Source organism: Callorhinus ursinus, unplaced genomic scaffold, assembly GCF_003265705.2.
Source record: "Callorhinus ursinus isolate GAN/ISIS: 27379988/994484 unplaced genomic scaffold, GSC_fseal_2.0 scaffold45, whole genome shotgun sequence".
Lineage (NCBI taxonomy): Eukaryota > Metazoa > Chordata > Mammalia > Carnivora > Otariidae > Callorhinus > Callorhinus ursinus.
In genome coordinates, this window is record NW_027397107.1 from 1,324,323 (window position 1) to 1,336,469 (window position 12,147).

Sequence of the window (12,147 nt, forward strand, 5' to 3'; positions counted from 1 at the left end):
TACTGAGGCAAATATACAATTTATTCATTAAAACGAGAACAAAATTTCCGTAACATGGAAACATCGAGTTACATCACCAAAGTTGTTTATTTAGAAGTAGAAGTGTTGGCAACACTTTTTCTAAGAGTCAAGGAAACTAGGCAGGTTTCACAATCGGGAGTGTCCCTGTTGGCTGGTCAGTAGTATTGCTTCAGGAGAGAGAACATTTCACAGATCTTCCCTGTAACTTCCAGAAAAGTCAGCCAGCCAGACTTGGGTTCGAACTTCTTTACAAAGCCGTCCTCCTATTGGAGAATAAATTTCACAGTTTAAAAATCAGTGGAGACAGATTGGTGGGATGAAAAGCAAAGAAACTGCCACTTCACTAAAGCAGACAGTTGGTCTGGTCCGTGCCCACCCTGGTTTCCCCGGTCCATCCGCACCATCGCTCAGGGGCAGTGCCGTCGACAGAAACACAGTGCGAGCTACAGACGGAAGCTCAAGTTTGTAGCAGCCACATTTTTTTAAAGTAAGAGGAAATATGTAAAACCAATTTAAAGAATATATTTATCTAAAATATGATTTCAATAGATAATCAATATGAAAATTATGGAGCTATTTTACATCCTGTGTACCCAGTCTTTACAATACACTGTGTGTTTTGCACTTAGAGCCCATCTGAAATCACACTAGCCACATTTCAAGTGTTCAACGGCCGCATACTGGACAGCACAGCTCTGGAAGATAGAAAGTCCCATTTCTTCTCATTTTCGGTTGTCTGACATTGAAATATGCCTTGATGTTTGTAACCGGAATGAGGGCTCGCGATAAAGCCAGACACAGCAGTGCCTCGGAGCCCATGAAGAGGCTGTTGTTTCTATTACGATTCATTCTCTTTCTGATCATAGTTTTAAAACAACAGGGTGTGACAAAGATACAAATGTAGGGACCCGAAGGGGTACGTGCACCCCAATGTTTATAGCAGCAATGTCCACAATAGCCAAACTGCGGAAAGAGCCAAGATGTCCATCGACAGATGAATGGATAAAGAAGATGTGGTTTATATACACAACGGAATATTATGCAGCCATCCAACAGAATGAGATCTTGCCATTTGCAACGACGTGGATGGAACTGGAGGGTGTTATGCTGAGTGAAATAAGTCCATCAGAGAAAGACATGTATCATATGACCTCACTGATATGAGGAATTCTTAATCTCAGGAAACAAACTGAGGGTTGCTGGAGTGGTGGGGGGTGGGAGGGATGGGGTGGCTGGGTGACAGACATTGGGGAGGGTACGTGCTATGGTGAGCACTGTGAATTGTGCAAGACTGATGAATCACAGATCTGTACTTGTGAAACAAATAATGCAATAGATGTTAAGAAGAAAAAAAAAGAAGAAGATAGCAGGAGGGGAAGAATGAAGGGGGGGAAATCAGAGGGGGAGACGAACCATGAGAGACGATGGACTCTGAGAAACAAACTGAGGGTTCTAGAGGGGAGGGGGGTGGGGGGATGGGTTAGCCTGGTGATGGGTATTAAAGAGGGCACGTTCTGCGTGGAGCACTGGGTGTTATGCACAAACAATGAATCATGGAACACTACATCAAGAACTAATGATGTCATGTATGGTGATTAACATAACAATAAAAAATGTAAGGATTAAAACAACAGGGTGTGAACTGTGCACTGTAATTTATGACGATAATTATAGAGCATCCTGACTGCAGAGTACCTCTGAGATCACCCAGCCTAATGCCCGCTCTCATTTTGGCAAACAAGGAAACTGAGGCCCCGGAGAAAGTGAGTTGCCCGGCGTCACCTAACTTCTTAGTGCCTGGGCCTGGAAGGGAATGCAAATACCGTTCTTTTCATTCCATGAGCTTCCAAACAACTACCCAAAGGATTAGAAAATTGTTGGAATAATATTTTTAAGTGTTGCACTTAAGGACACAATGTCCTGGCCTAACGGGGGGAACAGTCTGCTCCCTCTCCCTCCGGACTTACACATGCACACGTTTCTCGCTCTAGGTACATGTGCCCCTCGCTCCTTCCCTTCCCAGGATTTCATGAAGCCCGTGGTAACGGGGCACTGTGAGATGGCTTCTGTTACCACGACCGTGATCACTGTCTGTTACAGCTGGGCAGTTAACATCTCACATACATTCCGCTTTTCCACCAAAGAGAGCAGACAAAGGGGAAAACTGACAAATTCAGCTCTAGGAAGATTAGAGGGTTTTTAACTATAAACAGCTAAAATTATAAGGAGAGAATTCACAGTAGCTAAAACATGGAAGCAGCCCAAGCATCCATCAACTGATGAACGGATTATCCAGACATGTACATTCATATAGTGGAATGCTAGTCAGCCTTGAAAGAGGTTCCGACCCCCACTACACTGTGGACGGGCCTCGACCACGTGATGCTTAGTGAACTAAGCCCGTCACAACGAGACAAATACTGCATAATCCCATTTACATGAAGTACTCAGAACAGAATCATAAAGACAAAGTAGGACAGCGGTTGCCGCGACCAGGGGCGCAGGGACCGGGAGCGAGCGTTCAGGGCGCAGAGTCCTGCCGGCGGATGCTGGTGGTGCCGCACAGCAGAGCACGTACTCCGGTCCGAGCGAGCAGAGCAATGGTCTGCACACCGTGTCAGCCAGTCCGTCCCTTGTCAGACACTGATCATGGGGCCAGTCTGGAAGCATTATTTCTAAGAAGGAAGGCAACCCAAATGTCTAATAATTGGGAATTGGTTAAGTAATCATGATGCATAAAGTTGGGCTATTCTGCAGACGTTAGAAATGTCAGCATGGAGCCCGTGAGGCAGGGTTGAAAATATTTGTGAAATCACGTGAGAAACTCTTACTGCACCTTCATTCTAATTACATACGATGGATGCACGCAGACATGTTAGGGTGGTGGGAGTGATTTTTCTCCTTTCACACATATATTTTCAATGTATCTTAATACCATTACGTGGGGGCACCTGGGTGGCTCAGTGGGTTGAGCATCTGACTCTTGATTTCAGCTCAGGTCATGATCTCAGGGTCCTGGGATCAAGCCCTGCATTGGCTTCCGCTCTGAGCATGGAGCCTGCTTAAGATTCTCTCTCTCCCGATTCTTCTGCCCTTCCCCACCCTGCTCATGTTCTCTCACGCTCTCTCGTGAAAAAAAAGAAAATCATAGAGGAGAATAGATATAGAACTAGGGATTCAATATCCTGTCAGTAATGCAGTAATAAGCAAGGAGTGCCCAGATCTGGTTCTTTCTGGGAATAGTTTATATTGAATTCAGCTATCTTGGCTTCAAGAAAGCCTAAAGCATAAAATAACATCCTGCATCCATAATTCGAAGAAAACCAGACCCTCAGAATAGTTTAGATCGAGGAAAATACCATGGTGTTATTCCCATGCTTCTCTAGTGATTATTCACTCAGTTACTCGTTCGACAAATATTTACTGAGCATCGGCCACATGCCAGGCACTGGAACAGACTAGTGAACTGAACATGCAGGAGCCCTACGGAGACACGCAGTCCTGAACAGGGCACAGGGGTCGAGCGGTGGGAGTGCCATCAGAGGTGGGGCAGCTGAGGGAGACCCCCTCCCCCCCCGCCCCCGGGAAGGGCCACAGGGGACCATGCACACGTCTGGACGGAGGTCATTCCAGGCAGCGGCAAGAGCCAGTACAAAGGCCCTGGGGTGGGGAGGGGGGAGGTGGAGTGTGCTTAGTTATCCTGGGAGGCCGGAGCCAAGAGAACATAGGAGGGACTCCTAGAAAATGAGATCCGATGGGGTTTGAGTAGAGCAGTCAGGACTTCGTATTTTGTGCTTGCGCCCAGGGTGAAGGGGTGCCGGAGATGGTTCTGGCCAGGCCAGCACACGGCGGCCTCCGATCCGGCTGCCCCGTGGGGAGCAGGCCGAGGCGGGGCGAGGACCAGAGCAGGGAAATGGGACGGGCTACACGGACCGTCAAGAGGGAGACGGGGTCTAGGTGTGCTTTCAAAGGTGCTGCCAACAGGACTCACTGATGAACCTGACGTAGAGTGTGGGGGAGTGGAGGGTGACGCCCAGGGCCAGAGAGTGTTCCGGAAGGACCCACAGGCAGGCTCGAGTTCTGTCTCACCTCCCTTTTCACAAGATGATCTTAAATCTCAAGTTAAAATTCAAGAGACACACAGGAAGAATCTGGCCCCCAAATCTAATCCAAGGGTGTGAGGGACTCCTGGAGATTCCATCACTTCACGAAGAGCTCTTCGTGCCAACGGGACACGGAGTCGCTCGCGTACACATCACATCTCTGCGCGTCCTTTCGTGCAGACCACCCTTTAGAGCAAGAGGGTCATAAAACACCGCAGCAGACAAGAACTGCTTGTCCTTGCTCTTCCTTGGAAAGTACCAGCGCCACCCGTACATCCCCGCTTTCAGAGGGGCTTTCTGTGGGAGATTTTCAGAATGATTTATTTAAACCTCTTGAAATTAAAAAAAAAAAACAAAAACAAAAAAACACCTCTTGAAATTGCCCACATACGCTTCATAGTTGTATCGTATTGGACATTTTCAAGGCACTCTTACAGAAACGTCTTCAATCTTCTCGCCCCCTTCGAGGGTAGCCTGTCTTCCTCATGTTCGCATACAGCGTACGTTAGACCATGTCGTACGGCAGTCATCCCGTAAGGAATCTGCCTCTCGAGTCCCTGCCCTGACTCACTCAGGACCACACCTCTGCTGAGTGGCAAAACCAGGATTCAGATGTCCGTTTCGATGTTGTTTCATCCAGTAGTCCATCAGCCCATATTTGTGGGGTGCCTTCCGTGTCGCAGGCCCTCTGCCGAGCACGGGAAGGACCATGGGGCCCTGAGCAGATGCGACTCGCCCTGTTCCCGTGTGGCGCTGAGGCCTGAGTGTCCTTTCCGCTCGGCCAGCACAGGTGCAGGAGAGTGCTCTGTGGGGGAGGGCACCAGCCCCCTGCTCTGCAGCAGAACGAGCGGCCAGGGCTCCTCTCGGGTCACCCTTTCCTCCCCAGGGCTGGAGACGTCCTACCGGACCTGCTGGAGCCCCTCGCCTCCAGCCCTTCACATCAGCAGGGGGCTGGAGGAGGGAACAGCGCACCGGGGAGGGGAAGAGAAAAGTGAGAAGCGCCAACAAAAGAGGAGGAGAAGGGAGAGAGGAAGGGGGGGGGGGGGGGGAAAGGCACTCAAACTGATAAGCATGAGAAAGAACGCGTGGGGAGTTGACCAGTCACATGGCGGACACACGGGTCCTCGATGTTCCCCGGGGCCTCTGGGTTCCGTGGGGACTCCTGTCTGATTGTCGGGGTGTAACTCAGGAAGATTAAGCGTGGTTCACCAAGGAGGCAGCAGTACGACCACACTAACGACCAGAATCCTGACCTTGAGTTGGTTACTTGCCGCAGAAGCTGTTCTAGGAGCTTTATCTGTACCAGTGACTGGCTTCATGCAGACAGCAGCCCTGGGTGTAGATGGCACTACTCCCCCATTTTACAAATGAGGAAACGAGGCTCGGAGAAGTTCCGCTAACTTGTTCACGTCCCGGGGGCACGAGGAGCCGGCACCTGGAATCCAGCCCAGGTGCTGGTAATATCTGTGCCACCTCACGCACTGCCTTCTTGGCCCACAAGTTCTCAGGCTTGAGACGGCATGAAGTTATAGATATCCTCTGGTCGTCCGCTAAATGCTCGTCTCGCCATGCACTATAGGCCTGCATTTCTAATATGGAGCCCTGACCACGAGTCTGGGTGACAGCAGACAGGACAAGGACCCTGTGCTTCCAGATCTGTCATATCTGAGCAATTTTCACCAATTTGTAAATTTAGACTCTACAAAAGCAGCCGTGTGATCATGCCATTTGCCCCTAGACGAACGCTTCCTGTGTTAAGTTCACTCACTCGAACAGATGTGTCAGCATTTCTGGGAAGGTCTCACGTGGCCATGCTAGTGTGTGCTGACTCAGATCGGCACAGCCACTCCTTCACAGGACCATGGAAAAGCCACGTCCAAGGCCTAAGCTCTTCGGGTGCTCCAAGCCCTCCTAAACCGAAGGGCCCTGTGAACGCTGAGTGTGCGTGTGGGCACACGTGTGAATCTGTGTGTCACTCACGCCTGGGCCACCCCGGAAGGCAAGTCCACTTCTGGAAATCCTCAGAGACAACCCCACACCCCCTGAAGATGATGAGTTCCACGAGCTCACAGACTGTCATTGAGAAGCTGAGTTTTGAAGGAACATTCACCCATGTGTGTGACAAGTACCATGTGAGGCAGTGGGGGGCAGTCTGAGCCCACGGAGGCTCGCACGTGGGCCCCTGCTCTAGACAAGTGTTGCCTTCAGTGGAATCCTCCACCCGTGGCCAGCAGAGCTTCCCACAGCCGACCAGAGGAGAGCAGGACCCGGCACCCCCAGGCTTCATCCAGCTCCAAGTCCGTGCGAGTCAGGAAGAACAGATGCCCTGCCACGACACAGGAAGGGGGCAATGCCGGGCACAGCACATAAAACACGACCCCATCAAGTGTTAGAACATTTATAATAACGAGGGGCGCCAGACGGAGGAGCGTGTGAACTCTTGACCCCGGGATCGTGAGTTCGAGCCCCAAGTCAGGTATGGAGTTTACTTTAAAACAAAATTTTTAAAAAATAAATAAAAAACACAAATAAGATGTGTATAATAACGGAAGGCAGCTATGGTTTTAAAAGACAGTTAACATATCAGAAGATGTCTGCCACATATATAAAAAGAATAAACAAAAATATCTTTCATATATAAAAATATTTGAAAATAAAAACATACAAGAAAGAATTGCTACAAGTCGATGAGAAAGAGACAAAAAGTAGGAAAATGGGCAAAGACTGTAAATAGGCAATTCCCTGGTCAGTAAAGGTGGGGACAGGTGCTCAACCTCACTGGCAACCGACGAAGCAGGAACTAAAACAAGAGAAATTGGTCAGATTCTTCTAACCCAGCAGAGAAGGGAAATTAGGACAGATGAGCTGGTGTGGGGGCAGCCCTGCGGGGCCCCTCTGGAAGGCGAGGACCTGGTACGTTGAGAAATGGACATGCTGTCCAGCAGGGAAGCATGAACGGACATGCTCGGGGAAGTACTGTTTGTGGGGCAAAGTGGAGATAACCGAGAGCTCCCACAGCCCGAGCCAGCCAGACCCTCCACAGCACGTACAGACAACGGCATGTATGTAGGATTTTTTTTTTTCCATAGGACTCTTTAAAATATTATATATATATATATATATATTTTAAGAAAGGGAAAGAGAGAGAGAGAAACAGGTGGGGGGAGGGGCCAAGGGAGAGGGAATCCTGCGCAGGTTCCACGCTCGTTGCGGAGCCCGATGCAGGGCACGATCCCACGACCCTGAGATCATGACCTGAGCTGAAAGCAAGAGCCGGCTGCTTAACTGACTGAGCCACCCAGGCGCCCCAGAAAGCCCTATGTATATTTTCTATAGATGTATTCAATGGGCAAGATTTGCATGTAACATAGTTGATAATGGTGGGTACCTCCTCTCTAGGGAGAGAAGAAGTCCAGGCTTGGGGACTTGGGAGAGGATCCATGGAGACGTGAGTGCTTTGAAAAAGCCAGTGTTAGGTGTACTGGGTCTAGAGACGGGCTCTGCCGTCCAGCTGTGAAAAGCCCCTTCTCAATGACTTGTGACACAGCCCTCTGTACCTCCCACTCTGGGCTTTTCGAGGCTTTGATAATGAAGTGAATTGTTGGTTGGAAATTCCCGAATAGTTCTTGCTGGTGGTACAGCACATTATTTTTTTTTTTTTTATCAACAGGCTTTAATAGCTAGAATTTGTTATATTAGAAAACTGAAAAAAAAATCAATTTGTAAACCATGAACTTGCAAAGATGTACCTGTGTTTTGCAACATAATAACTACCCAAATATAACAGCATCTCATACCAACTCTGTTTACTGAACCTACGTTGTCATGACAGCCTGGCCAGAGCCAAGTCCCAGCCGGGTCCCCGTCTGCTGACGCGGACAGTGCAAAGGGGTGATGCTGCGTGGCTCCCCGAGTCTCACCCCCATCGCTTAACACCGTTAGGAATAAAAACAGCAAGCTCATGTATCTGCCAACTACAGAGCTCGGATTCCCTGGAAATGAGCCAGAAATGTCTTCTTGTTTTAAAAATGAGAACCTTTAAAAACAAGCCACCCAAAGAAGATAGTGGACTTTTAATAATTAGCAAGAAGCTGCCAATTCCTACGTCAAAGGTAAGAGCCGTGAAGAAGGCTCCCAGTGTACATACCCAGCCTCCGTTTTGCCTTATCCACTCTCTCATGTTTGTCGTGATGAACTCCGCCACAAAGTAAGAAATCCGAGAAGCAGCCACATCTGGGGAAATTTGTTCCCGGAGGAGCTTCTTGGTGAGAATGCCTTCAAACGCAAATATGGTCACAATCCGTCCCCAGTTAATGATGCCGTCTTCAAACTCCTTCTCCATGACCTGGTTGAATATGGTTCTGGCGGTGTCGACAGACATCACATCAAAACTGTCCAGGCACGGTTTCAAGTTCTTCTCGACCTCCCCCTGGACGGAGGAGGCCACATCCTGGAGCAGCCGGGACGCCCTGCTAGGGGCCGAGCCAGGCTGCGGGACCCGCAGGACGTGCCTCACGTAGTCCTGGGCCAGTGTCAGGGTGTACCCGAACTCGCAGTCCATCATCTTCCTCCCGCCCCACCGGCCAGCCGAGGCCAAATGAGGCGAGCGCCGGCGGGGCTGGGGTTGTGACTCATGGCGACGCGTGGAGGCTGGTGGAATTTCTGTGTGCATCACCGGGCTGGTCCTTCCTCCTCGTCACTCTCGGGTGTGGGCTGGGTGTGAAAGAGAAAGTTGAAAACGTGGAAGAGGAAAAACGGTTCCTGAGAGGCCACTTCCTCAAACTGTCAGTGATTAACTCGGGGACTTATGGGCTGAAGGCAGGACAGAGAGAAACCAGAACCACCCTCCCCCGCGGTGGGGCGGCCCGTGTGCAAATCCGACCAGTCCTCCAACAGATTCGTGCAGACTGCCATCCGAGCCCGCAATGCCACGCTCGCGGCCCAGCATTATTCACGGTGGCCAGATGGTAGAAACGGCCCAAACGGTGGTCAGCAGAGACCCGGCTGCCCCAGTCAGGGGCGGTTACCGGGCCGCAGCGGGGCGGCCCCACGCCGCGGGGACACACAGTGGGAGCTGTGCGTGTCAGCCCTGGAGCCAGCCCGCGGACCCCGGGCGGCAGGGGGGGTGCAGGGCTTGCTCTTACGGGTTGGAGCCTCACAGAGGCGGTGGTCTCAGGCCGCTGTCCCTGTACCAGGCTCTGCGGAATCGCTCGCGTTGAGATGGGTGGTTTTACGTTCTGCGAACGTCACCCGCACAAAAGGGTCAAGGCAGCCGCCCGGCTGAGCCGGGCTGGAGACCATCAGGGACGGAGCTCAGCCAGCCGCGGGGGAGCAGCCAGGGCACAGCGCTCAAGGACACCGTCCTGGACACTGTGGCCCTGAGCCGGGGCGGGGTGGGCGGTGGGGGCACCCGTGTACCCTGGAGCTTCTGACCCAGAGAAAACAAGCCCTTCCTTCTTGCTCTCATGTCATGTCAGAAACAGAAGCGCTGGCACCGGAGTGGCTCAGACTCACACACACGGGTCCCCTCGTCCCTCGACTGCCGCGTGCCCAGCGTCTGTGATGGGACCACGAGGACAGCCTCGCCGGCTGAGTGAGGTGAGCCCCGAGCCCTGGCTCCTCACCGTCCTAGGCTACGGCTCTTTCTACAGCCTTCCCTCCGCCCCCACTGGGGTTCTCGGTGCTCCCAGACTCTCCCCCCTGCCTTCCCCTGCTCCCAGCGAGTCTCTGGAACACCCGACCCCCTAAGGCCGGAGTCCTGAACTGGCGGGGGACCCGCACGGAACAAAGGGGCACATTGCACACATGCGCTAGGGCCCCTGCTGCACCAGGTCCCCGGCGACAGTCCTCCCGTGCCTGCTCCGCGACGTCTGCTCGCCCACAGGAGGCGCCTTCTCTCCTCAGAACCCCGCTGGGCATCACAAAAACCAGCAAAAGGATGGGACGTTTTCTCTCCCCAGTGGTGATGAGCATTCCTGGAGAAATAGTGTGAGCATTTGGCTTCAGAGCTGCAATCAGGCACTCCACGGTCAGGGTACACGGTCTCTCTCTCTCGCCAGTGCCCGAGCCTGCACCCGGGGGAGGCTGGTCCTTAATCTGTTGACTAAATGAAGTGCATTTCCATCGCAGCTCCCGCCAACCACATTCAGGCCTCTGTCTTCCTGGTCTGGATCCACAATGGTGTTGCTGTAAAAACTCTTAAATAGTGTAACCTGCTTTACTTTATTTCAGACTTCCCAGTCATTTTTCAAGAAAAGGTGGCAGAAAGAAAAAGTCTTTACCAAAAAAAATGATTTCTTTTTATGGAAAGTGCAGTGACTGAAGGGGGGTGTGGGGGGGGGGTGTGGGACAGGGGCACGCAGCCGGCCACGGACAGGGTGTGAGCATGGGGCGGGGGCGCATAGTCGGCCTCGGGCCAGGGGTGAACACAAAGGAAGGTCCTTTCTCAATGCCACCACAACCTGGGTCTGCATTCACCAGGGGCCGGCGTACAGCACAGTTCCCCATCCCATGCGTGGCTGTGTGCACATGGGGAATTCTGTATGAAATTAGGGCTCCACCCTGATACGCTCTGAGGGAGTCACCCCGAGTGGGTGGGGTTTGGAACCCGTACAGGGACGGTGTTAGGTGCTCGAGATACAAATGTCTGCCCCTAGAGAATATTCTGTCTACGACACACCGTGCTGTATTAGAGGCAGACAAAGAAACTGCAGGGGGAAGAATCAGAGGCAGTATCTGCAGCGTAGCTTCCAATATGGGGGCCCCTCCTGAGGCCACGGAGCCAGGTTTGTGGACACAGCACAATGCTGAGGTGCTGGAAATGCACCTGTATCACGCTCATCTCCAGTGGCCTGGGGGGCGGATGGATGGTGGGAAATGACAGATGACTTCCTAAATCTGTCCAGGCCGCACGAGCACCCGTGGCCTGACCGAGGTTTTCCCTGTATGCATCTTGTCCAGAAGCTTCTACTGAAGAAGCAGGAGGCTTGGCCAGGGCTGAGGGGAGTACCAACGTTTGAGCAAAACGATCGGAACAGTGTGAGTCGTCTTAACGAACGGTCACATTCCTGCACGTGGACAACCTCACACCCATTCATTGTGCTTACATGAGCCTGCACATCTGCCCACGGATGTTCCACTTATCTAGTGCTTTCTACCAAAGCAGCCCCCAAATCTTGGCGGCCAGAGCAACATACTCGGTCCTGGATGTGGGAGGTGGGCGGGGCTGGGGCATGGGGTCTGCTCTCTGCTCCTCGATGCCCGCGCTGCAGGCTTGGGCTCGTCCTGTACGGTGTCCCCTGCTCAGGTCCCAAGAGCAAGTGTTCCAGCCACGAACGCAGGCTATGAATGGCCTTTCCTAACCCAGCCGAGAGCTCAGAGCGCACCATTTGTGCCCTCCGTTACCGGCAGGCGTAGTCACAAGCCCGCAGCAATCCACGGAGAGGAGACCCAGACCACTTTTATGGGGAAGGAGGGTGTCAGAGAAGTTGCAGGTAGGCTTTAACCCTGCCACGGCAGGCCACGCACATGCGAGACCACTCACACGCACATGGGACTGTCTGGTCAGGGAGCCTCACGGCCCTGTGGGGTGGTGAGGCAAAGAGGCAGCTCGAACCCTGGAGGGACCCGGGAGGTGCTTGGGAGCCATCCCGCCCACCTGAGCTCCCACCAGGCTGCCGCAGGGCTGAGAACGCCCTGGCCCAGAACCCTCCGGGGACGAGGTTGTCTGGAGAGGAGCTCCTCTTACCTCCGCCCCGACGGTGGGGAGCTCAGTGTGTCCCCCGTCCCCCCACCCCACTCCGGCAGAGATCAGAGGGGAACAGGACGGGAGCCTCGAAGCTCCCAGGCTGCTGAGTGGCCGGGCGAATCCAAGCCCCAGGGCCAGGGTCCCAGGTGTGCGAGCTGGAGGAGAGGCTGCGGAGGTCAACTTCTCTTTTCCCCAAAGGCGGAACTTGGGTGGGAAACTGCTGGGGTTTTCGCTGCTTCGCAGGAGGTGGCTCGGGGGAACCTCCAGCCCCGGCCT

At 52.7% G+C, this 12,147-nt stretch overlaps 1 protein-coding gene across 1 annotated transcript; it reads right to left on the reverse strand.

Annotated features, from left to right (window-relative positions):
* BCL2A1 (BCL2 related protein A1) lies at positions 1–8,840 on the reverse strand. Its single transcript, XM_025893094.2, has 2 exons — positions 8,272–8,840; positions 1–284 (listed from the first exon to the last, which is right to left on the reverse strand). Exons 1-2 carry the CDS (start codon positions 8,794–8,796, stop codon positions 177–179), a joined length of 633 nt encoding a protein of 210 aa, XP_025748879.1. The 5' UTR covers positions 8,797–8,840; the 3' UTR covers positions 1–176.
* Positions 8,841–12,147: the final 3,307 nt, after the last annotated feature.